General features: G+C 52.5%; 7 protein-coding genes across 7 annotated transcripts; 3 read left to right on the top strand and 4 right to left on the bottom strand.

Annotated features, from left to right (window-relative positions):
• Window positions 1-40: 40 nt before the first annotated feature.
• NEUTE1DRAFT_120467 (uncharacterized protein) lies at window positions 41-1,997 on the top strand (the record flags this gene model as incomplete). Its single annotated transcript, XM_009850261.1, has 3 exons — window positions 41-580; window positions 702-1,808; window positions 1,881-1,997. The coding sequence occupies 3 exons, from the start codon at window positions 41-43 to the stop codon at window positions 1,995-1,997; spliced, it is 1,764 nt and encodes a 587-aa protein (XP_009848563.1).
• A 1,837-nt stretch (window positions 1,998-3,834) lies between these two features.
• Window positions 3,835-5,719, bottom strand: NEUTE1DRAFT_58924 (uncharacterized protein; the record flags this gene model as incomplete). Its single annotated transcript, XM_009849090.1, has 2 exons — window positions 3,835-5,268; window positions 5,347-5,719. 2 exons carry the CDS (start codon window positions 5,642-5,644, stop codon window positions 3,992-3,994), a joined length of 1,575 nt encoding a protein of 524 aa, XP_009847392.1.
• An 845-nt stretch (window positions 5,720-6,564) lies between these two features.
• Window positions 6,565-9,477, bottom strand: NEUTE1DRAFT_128097 (uncharacterized protein; the record flags this gene model as incomplete). Its single annotated transcript, XM_009850260.1, has 4 exons — window positions 6,565-6,587; window positions 6,654-6,869; window positions 7,012-7,046; window positions 7,498-9,477. 4 exons carry the CDS (start codon window positions 9,402-9,404, stop codon window positions 6,565-6,567), a joined length of 2,181 nt encoding a protein of 726 aa, XP_009848562.1.
• Window positions 9,478-10,014: 537 nt separating this feature from the next.
• On the top strand, window positions 10,015-11,083 carry NEUTE1DRAFT_128096 (uncharacterized protein; the record flags this gene model as incomplete). The annotated part of the gene is made up of 2 exons (XM_009850259.1): window positions 10,015-10,264; window positions 10,327-11,083. Coding segments are annotated over 2 exons (914 nt in total), but the record flags the coding sequence as incomplete, so codon positions are not given.
• Window positions 11,084-11,131: 48 nt separating this feature from the next.
• Window positions 11,132-12,451, bottom strand: NEUTE1DRAFT_128095 (uncharacterized protein; the record flags this gene model as incomplete). Its single annotated transcript, XM_009850258.1, has 1 exon — window positions 11,132-12,451. One exon carries the CDS (start codon window positions 12,449-12,451, stop codon window positions 11,234-11,236), a length of 1,218 nt encoding a protein of 405 aa, XP_009848560.1.
• Window positions 12,452-15,178: 2,727 nt separating this feature from the next.
• On the top strand, window positions 15,179-16,170 carry NEUTE1DRAFT_116136 (uncharacterized protein; the record flags this gene model as incomplete). Its single annotated transcript, XM_009850257.1, has 1 exon — window positions 15,179-16,170. A coding segment is annotated over one exon (984 nt), but the record flags the coding sequence as incomplete, so codon positions are not given.
• A 405-nt stretch (window positions 16,171-16,575) lies between these two features.
• NEUTE1DRAFT_116135 (uncharacterized protein) lies at window positions 16,576-17,422 on the bottom strand (the record flags this gene model as incomplete). Its single annotated transcript, XM_009850256.1, has 1 exon — window positions 16,576-17,422. The coding sequence occupies one exon, from the start codon at window positions 17,155-17,157 to the stop codon at window positions 16,615-16,617; it is 543 nt and encodes a 180-aa protein (XP_009848558.1).
• Window positions 17,423-20,165: the final 2,743 nt, after the last annotated feature.

The following is a 20,165-nucleotide window of genomic DNA, read 5'->3' as shown; positions in this document are numbered from 1 at the left end:
ACATTGATATCAGTTTTTCTTTTTCTGACAGTGGCGCGCAATGTCGAACGATCGTTCATGGTTCGTTCTGACGAAGGAGGACGCCCGTGGCCTGCAAGAGTACGGCCTGTTGAATCTGAACCATGATATTGGATATCATGAACTGCACAAAGGTTGCTTCCTCAGCCACGATGACATCTCACATGCCCTCCGCAAATCCCCAGCAAAGCCGTCCGATATGCTCAAGATACCAATGATTTTCATTTCACGGGAAGCGCTCATCTGGCTTGGCTTCAGTAACAAGATGGCCGACCAGCTGTGGCAACAATGGCTCTACCTTCACAGCAACAGAAGGCCAGGCATTCTCGAATTCCGCGACGTCATCTTGACCTATTTTCGTCTTCCCGACGTTGCCGGTGGGATTCCAACCCTTAGCAAATTCAACGATGATGATAACGAATGGAGACGAGTCCTTCACGCCCATGGTCTCTCCCAACAATTCGTGAACATGATCATGGACCCTTGTTTCCGCGCCCAACGTCTAACCGAATCCTGCAACTACTGGATTGAAGACACCCTGCGACAGCGTTGGGACTTGTTGGTAGAAATATACACCACCTCGAGGAAAAGAACTGCTCGGATATGGGAACATCACGACTGGGACGTTCCCCCTTTATCCTCGTCACCCTCCTCCAAGCTAAGCCTGTTTCCAGGCCCGCTAGCATCGACGCAAACGGAACATAGATGTACCCATCTCACTCTTGGCGCACAGTGGCCGCCCAGACAAAGATGAAGACGAGGTGCCTGATTTCTACACCGCAAAGAACCTTCGCTGCGGAGGACCAGTTCTCGAATTTACATTTCTGGCAGGGCTCAGAGGACCGCCGGATGCTCCTCCTTGCGCCTGCACTGTTCGCAAAGATAGTGAAAGACACACAACACAGGATCACTTGATATTGTACAAAGTCGTGACCGGTACGCAGCTCAAGAACACCAGAGTATCTAGCTCCGGTAATCTCGGCCCTGTGGGGGTGTCCAACATCGACAGCTTGGTAGAAGTACCCAGGGAGCCCGAGCGGGAACCTTTTCTCTATAACAATGTTACCGGCGACGGCGACCCCCAAGACAGAGTGGCTTCCGTGATGCCGCGGAGAAGAGCTCACAAAAGAGCAGACCTCGTCTTTTTCATGTGTAACCCCGAGCACGCGCTGGCTAAGTACAAGTGGGCTGTGCAGCGGCTCGACAAGCGCGTTGGGACCGTTGACGCCGCCAAATTCGCTGGTGGTGCAGATGTGCAGATGCTGGAGATCCGCATCTCCATGGGTGAAATAGAATACCTCCGTCGGGCTATGCTCGCCTACCACATCCCGTACCCGTCCGCGTCGAACATGGTAGCGTTCGTTATGTGGCAGGAGATGGTCTTCTTGTCGAGGCTGAAGGAGCTGACCAGGTCCAAGTTCGCAATCATCGAGGCTGTTTTTTGGAGGGTATGGACCAAACTTCAACCGGAAATTCAGGAAGCCAGGCGATCCGCAGGACCAACGCTACGTGCTATCCAAAATGACCAGTGGTTTGTGCTATGCTTTTCCGCTGTGAAGAGGAGGGGTTTCTGGAATTATGTTTCGATGAAGCTGGCCGAGACCGTAGAGAAAGGCACAGTCACCTCTAGCAAGCCAACGACAACGGCACCGCCGCCAACATCAACAAGCAATAAAACCATTCCCACGTCAGCATCGTCGTCCGTACCGCCCAGTACGGCCGCTAACGACGGCCCAGCACCTGATGAGGACTTGATGTCGGTAAACATTACATATACAGGTGAAGAGTATGTCTTCAACGTGTCAACGTATTGGGGAAACAAATGGTTTCTCACAAATGTTTGTTACTTTGAGACTTACAAGTTGATGTCGGGGGAGGTTACCACTCAAACGGACGAGGAAAATATATATGACCTGGAAGACACACCAGCGGACGTGGGAGCGGAAGCGGAAGGGGATACCTGTACGACTACTGTATAAGGGAAGGCCGAGAAAAAAACAGCGTTGTCACTTCGTTACCAAGCTTATGAGCCAATGGAAACATATAGGTACCTAGGTAGTTAGATGAGACAGCGATGCGAACACGCTTAATCAATCGAAGTATGAACGAACCTCTTTCTTCCTGAAAGTTTCGTTCGATCCTTGCATGTCATCATCGAGTACTTGCTTGGAACATCCGCGTCCGCAACTTAGCTAAAAACATCTAGTTAAGAAACACAGGATGGTTTGTTTCTTCATGTGTTAATTCAGTTCTTTTTTAAGCAGGAATTAAACAGGAAGCTCTCAAAGCTCTTTATAGGTAGTCTTCCAAGAGATGAAGGAACTGTCATCCCGTTGAAGCTACCTAGGTAGGCATGTGGAACAAATGGCAAGGAATTCAGGACGCCGCAGAAAACTTTTCATAGATATTTTCCTAGATATATATATAAATCTGACGTCTCCGTCTCCTTCAAGACCGATGTCATTGCGTTTACCCGATAAACAGTGTGTGTACCAAACTAGGTAACACACAGATAAAGCAGGGCTGAAATGTATGTATTTTCCCGATTTCAGAAACTGTTGAGGAGGGGTGGGGGGACGGACTAAACTACCTACTTAGGTAATTAAGAGATATGAAAAAATGAAAATAGAAACGGAAGATGCCTAGGTAGAGATGGGGATCATAAAAGGTAGGTAGGTAGTGCTGTGTTGTGTAGTGTTGTGTAGTGTTGTATCTGACTTTAGTCTACCTACCTACCTAACCAAAACATACCTACCTACCTACCTACCTACCTACCTACCTATCTATACATAGATAAATACCGTACCATCCATCCATCCATCCACCCATCCACCCATCAACTCGATACATACCTACATAAGCAAAAACGCATCACTTACTCACTCACTCACTGAAATGGTAAAAGAAGGCTTTAACGTTGAGCTCGTAGCCAATAAATCACTACCTACTATACAAATATACATATATCAATTTGATTCCAGTCTTCCAGCCTTGGTTTTTGAGAGTCGAGAGTCTCACAGGCGACGACGGGAACACCACAAGGGCACCACAAGAAACCACAAGAAGATGGCAGATAGCGATACCCACCTACCTACCTAGGTAGATACAACAAACAAGCTTCCTTCCTTCCTTCCTTCCTTCCTTCCTTCCTTCCTTCCTTCCTTCCTTCCTTCCTTCCTTCCTTCCTTCCTTCCTTCCTTCCTTCCTTCCTTCCTTCCTATCTGTAGTGTAGAGACGGAGTCTTGGTCTCAATGTTGATGTCCCAATACTAGGTACTACCTATCCCAAACGAAGACCATCTCTTTACCAAAGAGAGAGAGAGAGAGAGAGAGAGAGGCAGGTACAGGCAGAAATTATAATTAACGTCGAGTTATCCAACAGCCACCGCAGAAGTGATCACTGACTAGGTAACTACCTACCTAACTAGAGGTATAGGAACTGACGAAGGCGGCGAAACGGTTCAAAGGCAACTGGCATCATAGCAGCAGTATATGAATGAAAAAAGAGGGTAGCTAGATAAGTGTAATTAGGTAGATAGGTAGTCATTTTAGGTTTTGCTATTACTACTATCCTTCTTATTCTTAGGTATTCATTCGTCTGCACTACCTTCTTCTTACCTACCTATCCTCTCTCGTTTCCTGCTTTGCTCTGGTATCATTCTCCTCACCCCCCACCCTTCCATGCATGCAACCAACCAAGGAATCGACCTTCCTGCTTATTACCCATGGTATCAAACCCTCCTGACGCACGAACTCCCTCTTAAAGAATTACAAGTTGCAGCAGGTATCGTATAGGCATTCCTAGGTTTTTTTTTTTCTTCCCCTTCGCGAAAACGGTATGTAACCGCCCTCTCTCCTTTCTTTTTGACAGCCACCAGTAAGGGGGCGGCCCGTCTTTCTTTCTACTCTCCCCTCCCTGCCTGCCTCGCCCATCCTCCAATATTACTTCCCATCTACCACAGAAGGAGGCCAAATCACGCATGAATAGCCTCCTGAACATGGGGATAAACCTGCACCATCCTGTGATACAAATCCGGATGATCCCTCATCAACACCTCGGGGTCCCACGCCATCGCCACAAATATCGTATCAATGCCACTCGTCAGCGGCGTCGTAAACACATTGCACACCTGCAACCCAATCAGGAACGCAAACGCGACCACCACGGGTGTGAATCCACCTCCATCATTATACGCCGGTTTGGTGTACACCATGTACAGATAGGCAATCAGACCGCACGCATAAGCGACGAAAGTAGCGCCAAAGGTTAGCACGGGGCCGATCAGGCATTCATTGATCAGAGCGTCGATTCCCCGGTCCTTGACCATCTTCCAGGTATCCTTGGCCGCGGCAAAGTAGGCTTTTCCGTAGAGCGCAATGTGGCAGAAGGCGTAGCGGTTGATGAACTCGACGAGCCAGTCCAAGATGCCGATCAGACACCCAAAGATGCACCAGAGAATGGTTCCGAGGATGTCGCCCTCCTGCGCGGCGTTTTGTTGAGCAGCCTGGGCGAGTTGGCGGATGAGGTTGATGATGGCGATGAAGAGGGATCCCAGAGAAATCGAGCCAAAGGAGTAAGTGAGTGAGCGCTTGAGGGCGCCGCGGGTAACTTTAGTCGGATAGTTGCGGCTGTTGAAGTACCACGACCCGTAAATGCCCGCAACGGTGGTGTGGATGGTGTTCTTCAGCCACTCCGAGATCCAGTAGCCGGCGAAGGTGATAAAGACAATTAGGCCAATGACTTTGCCTGAGGAACACCCACCGGCGTTACGGCAGGCGGCGTTGTTCGGGTCCGGCTCGAACTTGACGTAGACGGCTACGAGGGTGATGGCCCAGTAAGCGGCGAACAGGGTGCCGATGACACCGCCGACGGCGGAAACGAGGTAGACGTGACCGTGCACCTTGGAGACGTCAATGGCGGTTTGGAGCATTAAGGTCGAAAAGGGAATGCGCGACCGGCAGGACCAGAAGAAGAGGGCTTGGAGGACGACGAAGATCAGAAAGACGATACCGCCGGACCAGTATTTGCGAGACAACATGTAAAGTGCCGTCACCAGGCCCATAACAATGTTGAGGATGCCGGTGGCGTAGATGAACTGCTTGGTAAACTTGCGGGCCATCCACATGTACGCATAACTGAGGACAATGGCGCAAATCAGGACCCAGACGAAGAGGTAAATGGTGTGAGTGGTGAGACCAAAAGTGTTGCGTTGACCATTGAGGCTGCCATTGTTTTGACTTCTGTTGTCGGCTGTTGTGTGTGTGTTAGTGAATCTCACATCGTCTTACACTTCGAGATATTGACATTGAAGATTGGAGATTATCCTACCATAACCATGAATACTGATAGCCGAAACCGCGACGAATCCAGCAACGGTAGCCAGGAACAAAAGCCCGGCCCACCAATCGTTGTACTTGGGCTTCTGGACCTTGAACACTTCGTCGTACGAGGGCGGGGGGCCGCCGTAACCATCGGTCGGAGGAGGTTTGTACCCGTTCGGCGGAGGTCCCTGAGGCGGAGCGTACCCGCCATCCCCATAACCATTTCCATACTGCTGCGGCGGTGGACCTCCATATCCATACTGCGGTTGCTGGCCGTAGTTACCATCGGTCGGCATGGGGTTCATCTGGTACGAGTTGGGCGGCGGCGGAGGGTAGTTGTTGTTGTTATTGTAGTAGCCACCAGGCTGGGCGCCATACTGTGGCCCGCTCATCGCTGCGGCTGCTTCGAGTTTGTCGTCGAGTACTTGAATCGACGAGATGTGTGTAGTTGTTGATGTGGGAATTCAGGGACCTGGGGAGAAGGTGAAGCTCGTGGTGGTGGAGCTGTTTTAAGCTTATATTTCCAGGAACGGAGGGAGCTCCAGTTCGTTGCCGGGTTGTCGAGTTGCGTGTAAACAGACCGCAACGCTGTTCACCAATCCAGAACACGCACGACCTCCACTAATAAGGATGGAAGGCGGAATGGAAAGATCGAATTAACGATTAGGTAGGTACGGGAAAAAGATGGAAAGAGAGAAATGGAGAGGAGAGAGAGAGAGAAATTAGATTGACACAACAACCAGTTGTTGGGACTTTGGGTGACAGAATGGAGATGGCTGGGGGACCTGGACCTTGGGGGGAAAGGGAAATGAGCACAAGTCTTGAAATCAGGTCGTGTGAGACATTGATTGCGCTTTTCTCGACTTGGCATACAAGCTCCTGGAACCACAAGCAACAAAAAAAGCAAAAGCCAAGAGGTGAACGAACCGAACAGCGAATGACGTCAAGATCTTTTTTTCCCTTGGGTATTTTCAGAATGTTCTCGGCACTCATTTTCAGGCCTGTTGGACAAGCATTCGGTCGCTTTCAGGTGGGCGCACGTCCCCCGAACTGATCCGAGCCAAGCCTGGCGTCGATCGCTGTCAGGGCCCAAAGAGCGGCACTGCAGGCAGGAGTGTCCTGCGGTACCTTTCCGCTTTTAATTGCCCGTTGATTCCAGAGAATTGATGATGAGGTAAACCCCCCTTTGGTCGATATGATAATTCACCGTTATTGTAACCTCCTATCACAGTTTTATAACGGCCTCTCCTAGGTAAGGTAGATAAGTTAGCTACAGCGAGCTGGTGTCTATTGTTCGGTTTCATTTGTACAAACCCCTTCGCCAAGCCGTCTTTCTCCAATCCAACTTCCTTTTGGAGACTTGTTGCTTCTCGGCATTGTCTTGTCCCTTCTTGTCCGTCTGGGCGGGCTGATTTCTCTCGTCTTCCACCCCGTTACACAAAACCTGGTTCTTGAACCGTTGCATTTTGTTACATTTGCGTAGCATTTTTACGTGTCTGTGACATGTTCGCTTGGCTTGCTTCGCTTGCGCTGCCCAGTGCTTCACATCACCATTTATCCATTTGATGTGATCGACTATCGGCAATCTTGGTTTGATTCTGGATTGTTCGATGACAAGACCCGGCGGGGTTTCAGGATAGGAAAATTGGGTTGAGTTTTGGAATCTACTTACCTGTCTTGTCGATGGTGGCTTGTCGGGTTTGGCGTCTGCATCATGGGCGGTGACACAAGTCGCAAGTCACAAGTGCAAGTGCAGCGCCGCAAACGGGCACAGGCGGAAGCTCCCGTCCCGCAAAAGAGGCACGGTTTGTGAAATTCTTCTTTTGATAATGTGTTTTGTATCGTCCAAACTTCAAGTAGCTACCCTGTCGTCAAGATGCCTGCAAGCTTCAGTTTTGCGAAAGTGCCGGGTAAGTGAGTAATTGTGCCGGGTAAGTGAGCAATTGCGCCGAGTTGAGACAACTTGGGTGTAGCCAATGGGTTTGCAAGTACTCAACCCTAACCCTTTCAAGACATCTGTAAAACAGGTGCTCAAAAGGTCACAATTGTGTCGTACAACATGACCATACAAATGTTTTCATTACATTCATTCATCAACAAGCCTTCTATCAACAAACTTTTCCCCGCTTACATGATGCTTCAGTGGCAACACACTTACTTGGAACCAGTCTTGCCAGTAGGAATGCAGAACAGCACAAGCTTCTTCTCCTCGCCCTCCTTCCAGTCATTGAGACCCTTGTCAACCCGGTAGTACCCGCGTCTCTCGAGCTGAATGATGTCGTCCTTCTTGAGGGAGGCCGCCGCCTCGTCGCACCAGGCCTCCTCCATGGTCTCGGTGACGGGGTTGAGGAAGTCCTCCATGTTGTCCTCCTCCTGGAGAACGTCCTTGGTGATGAGGTAGTCAAAGTCCCAGAGCTCGGCAGGGACCAGCGTCTGGCCCTTGGACGCGAGCCAGGTGACCTTCTTCTCGGTAGACTTGACGTCGCCGGCAAGGTTGAGATCGATCTCAAAGGTGGGGATGACCTCGGCAGAGGTGTCAATGTTGCGGACAAAGCCGTTACCCCAACCCATAATGGTAATCTCCTCGCCGTCCTTGAACGACTTGGCGTCGGCCTGGTCCATAATGAGCTCGTTGGCGAAAGTGACCTGCTTGGTGCCGACCTCCTTGTTCTTGGGGTGCTTGGGCTTCTCCTGCTTGACGGGCTCGGCGGGGGCATCGGCGCCCTTGACGACCACCTTGACGGCGTCCTTCTTGGTGATAGCGGTGTGGCGGGGAGCAATGGGGTCGATCTCCTTCTTGTTGCTAGCCCAGAAGTTGGTCCAATCCATGGTGACGACGTTGCGGGAGGGGCCCTGCTTGAGGATAAAGTCGCGAAGCGCGGGGATGGTCATACCGCGCCTGCGCACACCACGGATGGTGGGCATGCGAGGGTCGTCCCAGCCCCAGACCTTGCCGGTATCAACGAGCTTGGCGAGCTTGCGCTTGGAGAGGAAGGTGCGGATGAAGTTCATGCGGGCGAAATCCCACATGTAGACCTGGCGGAGCTTGAGGGTATCAATGAACCACTGGTACTGGGGGTTGCGGTCGGTGTACTCGGTGGAGCGGAGAGCGTGGGTGACGCCCTCGTGGCTGTCAACGACGGGGCAGGCGAAATCGTACATGGGGTACATCTTCCACTTGGTGCCGGTACGGTGGTGAGGGGTCTCGATGTTGCAGCGGTAGATGACGGGGTCGCGGAGAGCCTTGTTCGGGTTGTCGACGGACAGCTTAGCGCGAATGCAGTTCTTCAGACCCTCCTCGGTACCGTTCTTCATCTCCTCGGTGAAGATGCGCAAGTTCTCCTCGACGGAGCGGTCGCGGCGGGCAGAGGCAATACCCTTCCAGCGCTGGTCGCGCATGGTGTCCTGGTCGGTATCATCGGCGTAGGCGTGGCCCTCCTTGATCATGCGCACGCACATGTCGTAGAGGTAGTCGAAGTAGTCGGAAGTGTAGGTGACCGTGTCGGGCTTGATGCCCATGAGGGCGAGATCCTCAATGATGGCATCCTGGTACTCCTGCTTCTCCTTGGAAGGGTTGGTGTCGTCGAGACGGAGGCGCAACTGGCCCTTGTAGGCCTGGTGGGCAAAGTAGTCGCTGAGGAGGGCAGCCTTGGCGTGTCCGATGTGAAGGTAGCCCGAGGGCTCGGGAAGGAAACGGGTGACGACGCCCTGGTCGGCGTTCTGGAGGGCGAGCGCATAGCTGGCACCGGCCTTGGAGGCGGCGGCGACCTTGGCCTTGGCGGCAGCATCCTTGGCCTTGATCTCGGCCTGGATCTCGGGGTGGTTCTCCTCAATGTAGTTGAACCATCTGGCAAGGTTGGCGAGCGAGCCGCGCTTGATGAAGGAGACGGCGGCGCGGTTGCCACGGAGGGCGAGCCAGATCTTGGTGTCGATGTCGCCGAGGGTGTAGCCGTCGAGGTAGGTGCGCAGGATCAGGTGCTTGTCGAGAGCCTGCAGGCGGGGCTCGATCTGGCGGAAGTCCGCGGTGAGGAGGGCCTCGAGAGGCTTGAGCTCGTCCAGCTTCATGGTGATGGATGGGGGTATATGTGGAATTGGGGTGAAAACTGTACAAGAAAACAACGAAACACCGGGACAATTGAGTCAAGGAAGTTTTTGGAGGGGCACAGCGGGACGGGTGGGTGGAGTAAGCGGCGGGGTCTTCAGGTGTGCCGCTGAAGTTTAGCGCTTGCGGTAGCGTCCGGGGTAGGTACGGGCAGTCGGGCAGTTGTGTGAGGATGGGTGTGGCGCTTTGTCACTGCAGTGTTAAGTGGAATGGAACCCAAGTCAAGACGGACTGAGGCGTTCCTCTCAGAAACTGTGGCTCAGCACTGCAAGTCCTAACAGCGAGCGAGGTATCAATGCGCTGCCTGCCGCGCCGATGTCCAGCCGGTGCAGCGCAGTGCCGCGCAGTGCCGCGCAGCCTGCCCCGGGCCCAACTTTTTTTCTGGGCAGGAAGCGTGCCAATTGCCCGCGCCGGGACCCCTCCGAGATTGGACTGACTGCCCGCTGCCGTCCCCGACTCGAGGATTCGATTCACGATTCCCCCCGTCCCGCTGCCGCCGTCGCCGCCCGCCGCCCCTCGAGTTCCCCTTCTACCGGAGAGTGCGACACCCGACCACAGCTCCTCTCTCACACACAATGGCTTCAACACAACAATGTCTTGCCTCGCTGGCAAGGCTTAGCCTGTCGACGCCCACCAGAGCTGCTCTTCCGACAATACCCAAGTTCCTCGTCCCGTCGGTCGCCGCATCGCAGGTTCGATATGCGACCAACAACCCCAACAAGGGCGGAGCCAAGAAGGCGCCCAAGAAGAAGAAGCAGTACAAGTTCTTCAAGTCATGGGACTTGACCGGCCAGCAGCAGTTTTCTCTCTGCGATGCTATGCGGTATGTTGCGAATCCTCAGCTGTTCTCTTAAACATAACACAACACTAACTGTAACCAACCAGCTACCTCCGCGCCGTCGAGGTCGGCCAACCCCCCTTGTCCGTCAAGTACGAGGTGCACGTCAAGCTCAGGACAAAAAAGAACGGTCCCGTCGTGCGCGACCGCGTCCGCCTACCGACCCCCGTCAAGACCGACACCCGTATCGCCGTCATCTGCCCCGAGGGCAGCGCGCTGCAGGAGGAGGCCAAGAACCTCGGCGCCGTCATGGCCGGCGAGGAGACCCTGTTCGAGGCGATCCGGTCGGGCAACTTTTCCTTCAACAAGCTCCTCTGCCACACCGAGAGCGAGGGCGCGCTGCGCAAGGCCAACGTCGGAAAGCTGCTCGGTCCCAAGGGTCTGATGCCCAGCGGCAAGACCAAGACCATCACCAACAACCTCGAGGCCACCTTCCGGGACATGATTGGCATGGACGAGTACAGGGAGAGGAACGGTGTCGTGCGCATGGCGGTTGGCCAGCTTGGTTTCACCCCCAAGCAGCTGGCCGAGAACATTCGTGTGTTCATGGCCAAGATCAAGTCCGACATTAGCAAGCTGGATGATACCACGCCCAAGATGGTGGAGGAGGTGGTTCTGAGCACTACCCACGGTCCTGGCATGAGTCTGAACGCCGAGTTTGCGCCTACCGACGACAAGATCAAGCCCGAGGATCTGGAGTCGGTCATGTAAGAGTGCTGTTGTAGTATATGACGGGGGTGTTGGGCTAGATTTCCTTGTATCATAGGCATGTATTATAATGGCAAAATGGAGCGGTTGGTAACATGGGTATACCCTTATGCTTGGTTTTATGTGTTCAGGTATGTGTATTATGTGTATTATGTGTATTAATTGTCCTTCAGAACTGTACTTTTAACTCCTTAGCAGCGGCCTTCTATTACATGAACCATCCATTATCTGCTTCTAACATCGGACTTATTTCTCCTTCAACACCCTAACAGCCTCCTGCTCCGCGTCCAACAGTCTATAAACACCCAAATACCTAACCACCCTCTTCTTGCCCCTCTCCCCAGCCCTCCTCGCCTCCTTCAACGCGGTACTCAAATCCAACAGGATCGTATTCCGGCACCTAATCATCCTTTCCTCCATCTTCCTCACAAACGGCACCTCGTGCCCACCCAATCTATCCGCCATCTGCTCAATCTTGACATATTCTTTCGCCAGCGCCTCCAACTCCGCCGGACTACTTGCCACGAACCCTTCTCTCTCATCGTCACCTTCCCCATCATCGTCAACCACTTCCTCCTTGAAATCCTCCGATCCATCATCCCACCCTTCATATTCATCCTCTTCCCCCACCCGATCTTCTTCTGCATTAATCGTCCCCTTTTTCACCCACGCTTCCACTCCCGCTCCCGCTCCTGTTCCCGCCCCGCCACTTCCCCCCGTACTCCCCAAACTCCCCATATTCAATTTCACCTCCAACCCCTCCACCCGTTCCCCCAATTCCAACACTCCCCTCCCCCACTCAACTCCGCCCCGCACGTATCCCAACTCCTTGACCAGCTCTCCAATCTCCCCCCTCTTTTCTCTAACTTTGGTCCGAACCTCCTCCACTGCCCTCCTGAACCCCAGCACAGCAACCCGCACATCCTCCACCCGCTCTTCTCCCCCTTTCAGTTCATCCCCTAGACTCAAAAAGGAGGTGTAGTTCGCGTTGACGAGTTCCAGCAGTTCGGAACTGATTGCCAGGCTGCGAGTATGCAGTTCCGAACGCAGGTCAGGGAGGGTTTGGTGTCTTTGGCTGAAGGGTGTGATAGTGGTGACGGTGGCGTTGGTTGGATCGGGAGAAGAGGAAGAAGCGTAGAGAGAGTCGAGGTAGGCGAGGGGGGAGAAGTGAGGGGTTAGGAAGGAGGGGCGGGGGAGGGCGGTGGGGAAGGGGAGGTTGGATACGTCGTCGTCGGAGATATCGTCGTCGTCTTGTTTAGAAGAGGGGGACGGTTGGGAAGAGGTGGTGGTGAGGCGGGGAGGAGGGGGGTTGTTGGATAGGTTGGATAGGTTGGTGGAGATGGAGGGGAAGGCGTGGTTTGTGGACTTTGGGGAGATGGGTGAGGAGGTTTGGGATTGAGGGGGTGAGGAGGGGCGGCCATGGGAGGAGGGGGCGGCAAAGTTGGGGGTGTTGAGGGTTGTCATTTTTGTGGCTGTTGTTGCCGCCGAATGAGGTTGGTTGCCGGTGTTTAACGGACTGAATTCGGAAGTGTAGCAGAATGTGGTTTCTTGAAAGCCGGTGTCCGGTTCAGGGGCTGATATCCGGAAATGTGGGACTCTTCAGGTCCGACTCCGGCTCCGACTCCGGTTTAGATGCGGGTGCGGGTTCGGATTCAGCTCGGCCGTTTATGAGCTCCCTTGAAGTGCGGACCGGGATGGATGGACTCGGCGTGACGGGACTGCACCTCGGTGACGGGAATGGAGTGCAGTGCAGGATGGTGTGGGGTTGATTGATGATTGAGTGATCTGATAACCCTCAAAATCCCGGCCAGGGCAGATTCCACTTCGTGAGGGGATATTTTGGTTCCTGATTGCGTAAAACAGAAATCTCTGATCGGGCCGGTGGCTGTTGTTGAGTGCTGGGGACCCTGTTGGTTGCGCGGTTGAGTGTGATTGTGTGTTTGATGTTCCCGCGGGGTTCACTCGGAGCTCTGTCAGGTCAGTGGGAGATGTGGCCGATCTGATAATTTCTCTTGGCACTGCCGTGGGTCCGTCGACTCATGCAAGAGGGTTGAAAGGTGCGGGGCCTTTGACCACAACAACACCGAGTCTTGTTTCCATATTCAAGCACTGTCTTGCAAGACTTTCTCGAAAGGAGCTGTGTGAATTTATTGATTTCCATATTCAGCGTCCTATAAACAAGCAACAGGTTGAATATTCTCTTCTGTTCAAACCACTGTGCATCTCTTCAGCTCGAAATCACCAAATGGTTTGTCTATTCGGGAAACGATGAAAGCTACATCTCGCTAGATCACAAACGGCATCCTCACAAGGGAAATCTGGCTTTCAAAAAATCACAGTCGTGATTCAACAAATTGACCTTCAGTTTCGTGCCAATCCGAGCAAAAGTTTAGTCATGAATAACGCAATTGAATCACCCATGGCCTCCAGTCACACCGCGGCTGATCCCCTTCCCTTGCCCACAGCATCGATGGAGACCGCCTTCGTCAGCCGACATCGCTTGTAACGCTGATGAGTGGCTGCCTGTCGTATTTCCGACGTATTGGCTCGGTAGTAGGGGATAGAGCAAGATGATCGGATGATTCAGCCTCGTAACCACGGCGTCATACAGTTAAAATGGCACGTTGAGCATTTCGCTTCCACAGTTCAGTTCAGTTCAGTTCAGTTCAGTTCCCTTCTTTGATCCGCGCGTTGACAGGTTCAGAGACTGGTGCCGAACCGGACAGGCACATCCATCCAAGTGGAAGCTCCAGTCATAGGTCCCCGCTTCACCACAACGTGCCCCACTCTTCCGTGACGCACTAGCAACTGCGGCTATTCTGCGATTGTACTAGCGCACTTATTGTAATCTTATCAATCAATCAATCAGTGGAGCATTCTGTCAGACTGGTCGGCCTTTTGTTCCTTTCGTCAGCCAGGCAACCCGGGGCATGAGCATCACAGATCATCGAATCAAACAAGTGAGAGCCCTCATTTTGTGGGCGAGATTGACCGAAATTCGCTTGGACCCGAGAAGACCCCAGCCACGGGCATATGCCAGACTGGAGTATCCCAAGCACAAATCGCTCCTTCCGTGTCGGATCATTCCCAGGTGCAAATTTTCCTTACAGTGTACCAGAGTCTTCAATCGTTCTTGCCAAAAGGGGATCGACAACCCCTCATTGTCCAAGGAGAATCTTGTCCTTGATTTACCTTGGTTCCCCTTTGGCCAACAAGGGAAGCCAAAAACACATTGGGATCTGACATTGATCCAAGTCAATTTAATACAAACACGCTACACCCACAGCCGTCAGCTTCTTCCTTTTCTATACCTGATTTCAATTTACAGCAATCTTCAACCAATTGTCATTACAATTGTTGATCGACGGGATTCACAAGAATCCGGCACGGCAGTCGGACACGAGTGGACAATCGCCCCACGTTTTTTCTCGGCTTCGGCTCGGGCAATGCCCCAGAAAACGAACGAGACAGCGCCAACGGCCCAGCGACCAAATCCACTGTTCCGCCCACTGTTCTCCCGCTCCAGGGCAGTGTCCACTCTCTGCCTGCGACATTAAAATAAAAACCCATCGCCTGCCCCCGGGCCGCCCGAATACCGGAACCTCCCACGGTCCATCACACCCACGCCATCTTATCAGATCCTCCGCCAGTCCTGCCATCGATCCCCTCATTAAATTGACTGCAGTCGGGTGGTCTGCTCCGTCGGTTCTTTGTGCAACATCGATATTATTTCAACCAGCAACGGCAGACAGCACTGTGCCATGACGGCCGTCGCCTCTGCCGCTCACATGGCCGGTCAGATGACCTCGGTGTCCATGTCCATTGAACAACAACAAGTGCAACATCGGCAACGCCAAAATCTCCAATCTGATATGGACCTGTCAGCCCTACAGCAGGCATCAACATCATCATCATCATCATCAACCACCGCAGCCACTTTTGCTAAGCGGGATTCCCCGAGTGCCGTCTCGACCCCCGCCACTTCGGCCCCCTCTCCAACCTCAAGCTGTGGCATCTCCACTCCGGCATCATCGACTTCCATCACTGCAACCACCACCAACCTCACTGGCGTGCCTCCCATTGCGCCTCGTCCCAGCGTCGCACCCAAACCTGCCCCTATTAGAGCCGCCTCCGTATCTAGCCAAGGTGCCATGTCGCCCGTCGACTGCCCTACTCCTGGGGGAGGAGGTCCTTTGAGCATGACCACTAAGGAATGGGTCATCCCTCCCCGACCAAAGCCTGGACGTAAGCCTGCCACCGACACCCCTCCTACTAAGCGCAAGGCACAGAACCGCGCTGCCCAGAGAGCTTTCCGCGAGCGCAGGGCCGCCCGCGTCGGCGAGTTGGAGGACCAGCTGGAAGAGCAAAAGGAGGAGCATGAGCGCGTTGTGAGCGAGCTCCAGGGTCGCATCAGTCATTTCGAAGTCCAAGTCCAGACCCTGCAATCGCGATGCCGCTGGTTGGAGGACATGTTGGAGAAGGAGAAGCAGGCTCGCAATACGCTGAAGAATTCTTGGGACAACAACAACATGTCGCCGCAGTCCATTCTATCACAACCGTCCAACGGCTATACTCTACAGCAACAGCAACAACAGCCTACGCAACAGACACAGCTGGCGCCCAAGGTGGACTCCGTCCCCATTGCAGAGCCACGACCAACTGCTCAGCCCTTCTCCATCTCTCAGATCATCTCGCCACCCGAGGAAGCTCCCCAGTCCCCGCTAGACGTCACCTGCGGTAACTGCCAGAGCAGCGGCTCATGTGCCTGCGCTGAAGAGCTCATGCAAAGTTCCAACGTCTTGATGGGCTGCGGCGGATGCACTCCCGAAGGAAGGTGTGCTTGTCTGGAGGAATCCATCCGCGTCTTGGCGGCCGCCGACCTCAAGAGGCCACTACCTCCCAGCTCGCCCTCGTTGGGTCCGGACGAGAAGAGGCAGCGCTCTGATGCTGGCGTCGAGGACATGCAGTTGGAGACTGACTTTACTGCCTTGTTCTCGTCCAAGAAGCCTGAGACAACCATGACCCCCCTTCCAGCCCCTGCCCAGCAGCAGTCCCAGCCTATAACCTCTGTCGAGATGCACGAGTCGTGCGGGTTCTGCAAGGACGGGACTTACTGCGTGTGCGCCGAATCCATGGCCCTTTCGGCCGCCTCCATGACCGTTGCCTCGGTGGTTCAGCAAGTTCAGATGCACACACCGCCGCCATCCGAGAACGATGTCGTCCCCATGCCTATGGAAGTCACGGCTACGGGTGCTGTCAAGCTACCTAGCTTCGGTTCTCTTAACCGCGCCAACAACACCAACAAAGATGCGCAATCCAAGCTCCCTGTCAAGACCGGTGGCTGTGGTCCCGGTGGCCCCGGTACTTGCGCCCAGTGTCTAGCTGATCCCAAGTCCGGCCTCTTCTGCCGCTCCCTTGCCGCCAACTTTGAGCGCAATAGGCAACAGACTGGCAGCAGCAGTAGCGCTGCTCCCCCGTCCGGGTGCTGCGGCGGCGGCGGTCCCGGCGGCGGATGCTGCAAGACTGAGAAGCCCGACGACAACGATGATGTCGTCCCCATCAACCTCAACCGCTACAAGACCGCCAATCAACTACCTGCTCCCACACCATCCAACCCATTCTCTTCCTCATCTTCTTCCTCCAACAATGTCGCTGCCAGTAACTTCGCACTCTCCCTCTCCTGCGCCGAGGCTTACAAGACCATTGCCTCTCATCGGCATTTCGAGGAAGCAGCTGATGACATTGGCTCGTGGCTGCCCAAGCTGAGAGCGGTGCCTGCTAACCCACCGCCTAATCGAGGCAGTGTAAGCCTGCAGCAATCGTCGACGGGCAAAGCGTGGGCGCCGATCGAAGTAGAGGCTGCAAGTATCATGGCGGTACTTAAGGGTTTCGATGTGAGGTTCGGGAGGGGTGAGTGAACTGGGCCGCGAATAGCCTGTAGGGTTTTCGCATAGGTGTGATACTCTATGTCGAACAGTCCGGATATTACGGGGATCTGTCGGTATTTCTGGCGTTTGTTGGCCCGGTGCATGCCGGCTTGACATGTCAATAACCCAACATTCATGTCCCGCTACCCACCTTGTCTCGACGACAAGTGGTGCGAAGAAGCGGAGGGGAGGTTCAGGCCTCCATTTCCTCATGCGGCCAAATCTGCGGCCTAATCCAATCATCACACCCGCCACGGCCACACCAGCCAATCCTGTGGATCAACGTCACTCATCTAGGTCACATCTTGCGACCGTTCCCGCAGCTCCCGCAGTTTCCATCCATCTTTATCCCCTCATGTCTTTTGGTTTGGTATCTGCAGCCTTTGCCCAACGTCTTGATCATTCGCTTGCTGCCGGCCGATAGACTGGTGGCCGAGTTGGTTGGGTTGGTAGAGAAAACAAACATATGTTGGCCTATCATATGCATCGTCGTTTTGTCACTTGCATCTTTGACAGTTGTGCTGTGGGATGGAGATGGTAATGAATACTGCTTCATGCATATAGACGCGCAAGCGGATGAATCGAGACGGGAGATGAGGGGTCGAGGGGATATTGACGATGGCAGTGAGCGAAGAGGGAAGGGGATACAGTTCTCGCTTGACAGAACCGAGAGGTTCACCAAAGCAAGCGAGGTAGACGCGGACGTCGTGGTTCGTTTGATGGTGGCCCATGATACAAAAGCACGAGGGGGATATATGAAAAGCATATGACGAGGGATTCGCAAAAGGAGGAGGGAAAAACGGAAACGAAAAGGGAATGGATGGGTATTTGGAGGCTTTGTTGTTGCATATCACATATTTTGTACTAACTAACAGTCATTATCGAGCGCACATTGAGCGGGTTGTCTTGCTGTCGTCATCTTGGTGTATACGTAACTTGCTAGCATTTATTATGCTTCACCTTGTAATTGATGACATTGCGTGTCGTCTTTTGTCAGTTTCGATGAGACCAATGCCAGTTGTATCTCGATTTCCACCGAGGAAAGCTCTTTATGGGTTACCCTCCTTTTCTTAGGTGATCATGCTTGCGATGCTGACGCTGGTACTGATACTGATCCTTTCGGGAGTCCCGAAGATGGAGCCAGACCGGCACCAGTTGTCCTATATTATCCTTTAATTCCATCTCATCATCCCACCCTTGTCCGTATGTATACATGTATCTTGCACCTCTCTTCAATTGTTTCTTCTTCTTCTTTTCCCTTCCTAGCCTCACAACCACCTGTCTGGCCGCCTGACCGCACGCCTGAAACAAACATGCTCCCGAGGGACCGACTTCGACCGACCGGCATTGCGCAAGTTCGGTTTGCAATTGAACCAGTACGGTACGGGCGGTACCTATGCCCCTTCCGGGCCTTCCCCCGGGACGCCGGCGCCGGCGCCGGAACTAGGTAGGTACCTAGATATGTTCATTACCTCTGTACCAACCTACCTATCTACTGTACCTACACAATATATATATGTTTGTATATTTTTTATATTACTTCTGTGAGTCAGTCATTGGCCTGAATTCATCACGACAAGAAATTCATTCTATTTTGATTTCCTTTTTCTTTCTTTCTTTCTTTCTTTCTTTTCTTTCTTTCTTTCTTTCTTTCTTTCTTTCTTTCTTTCTTTCTTTCTTTCTTCTTCTTCTTCTTCTTCTTCTTCTTTCCCGACCGAGCCTTTCCCAGTGTAGAGGTATCTATCACTTTTCCACAGCCAGCGAGCGACCAGCCAGCTCCATACCTACCTACCTACCTTCCAATAAAACGAGAGACGGAGTTTTTTTTTTGCCCTAATGAATGAATGCAAATAACGAACGAGTATGTAGAAAGAAGTCACAACTATCTGTCTGTCTGTCTACTGCTGCTTGTGAACTGAGAAAAAGAAATTTTACCCATACAGGTATAGAGATGAGACGTTATGTATTCCTTTTTTTCAGGTAGGTATGTGATGTGCCTCTGAACAGGAAGGCAAGGGAAGTCTTAAATTACTTTCCCACCAGAAAGGGGAGGAAACAATGGCCATGGAGACCGTTTAGAGGGAAGCTACATGTAGCTGATGATGGCTGACTTTCGAACCAGATCTAGTGTTTATGTCCTCCCTCGAGACGGGGCCGGGGCCGAGTTGGTTATGTTGACTCGGCGCGTATATATGTATATTAGGTCACTTTGGATAGATAGATAGATAGATGGATGGATGGGTGTACAATGCATCCATCCATCCATCCATGTCCTGACTGATTCCGTCCCTTTTCGAGTTTTTTTTCACTCTTTGACTTTATCCTTCCTAGAATGATCATCTTCTGGTTACTATGGTATGTCTTGACGATCCAGTTCTGTTCCCCCCTCTCCTTGAAGCCCTCCTTTCTCTCTTTTCGGTTTCTTTCTTTTCTGTTTCCTTCGTTCCCCTATCTTTGCTTTGCTGCTTTACACCAAATACCCTTTCCTCAATCGGTATATACTAGTACGTTTTGGTCCGTTCTCATACAGCTAGGTAGGTAGCTAGCTGCTCGCTCAGGTTCACATTCCGTCAGTCTCCTAGTTCCTCCATCAAGGCAATCAATATCCTCATACTGGGTGGGAATACCTGCATGAAATGAGATGGCTATCTTCCCATTCTATGTTGCATTAGATTTCATAGTTTCCTCTGAGGAACGATACAAATTTTCATGCTACTTTCACTGGTAATCTTTTGGAGGGCCTGTCTATCTGTCATCCTCTTGTTCAAGAACTGGCTGGCTGGCTGGTAGGTACCTAGATTATCTTCCCGAATCCTCCTGCCTGTGTCGTTGTTGTTTTCCACTCACTTACGTACACGTGTGCTTGGTTCTCTTGATTTACGGTTCCCAAGCTTGACGTTGCGAAAATGTTATGAATTTTAGTTTTTTGTTTCTCTCTGTCTATCTTTTTCTCTTTTTTTTTTTACCTTTCTTCTCTTGTTGCCTCCTTATTATTTTTTTCCCCAACGTTTGACATAAACAAACAAAGGTAAACTAATCCCACAGGTCGGCACCACCATCATCAAAACCACCATAAACACTTCCAACCCCAAAAGAATTCGGACGGACATTTTGGCTTGTAAGACTTCATGAGACATAGAAACTTCTCATCAGAGACCTCCATAAGCGAATGAACCTCGGCAAACTCAACCCATGGTGGTGGCCCCTTCCTCCTTTACCACACACACTTTATCTATCTGTCTCTTCTCGGC

The sequence above is a fragment of the Neurospora tetrasperma genome, assembly GCF_000213175.1.
Source record: "Neurospora tetrasperma FGSC 2508 unplaced genomic scaffold NEUTE1scaffold_1, whole genome shotgun sequence".
NCBI lineage: Eukaryota > Fungi > Ascomycota > Sordariomycetes > Sordariales > Sordariaceae > Neurospora > Neurospora tetrasperma.
This window is presented reverse-complemented; position numbering and strand designations above follow the sequence as displayed.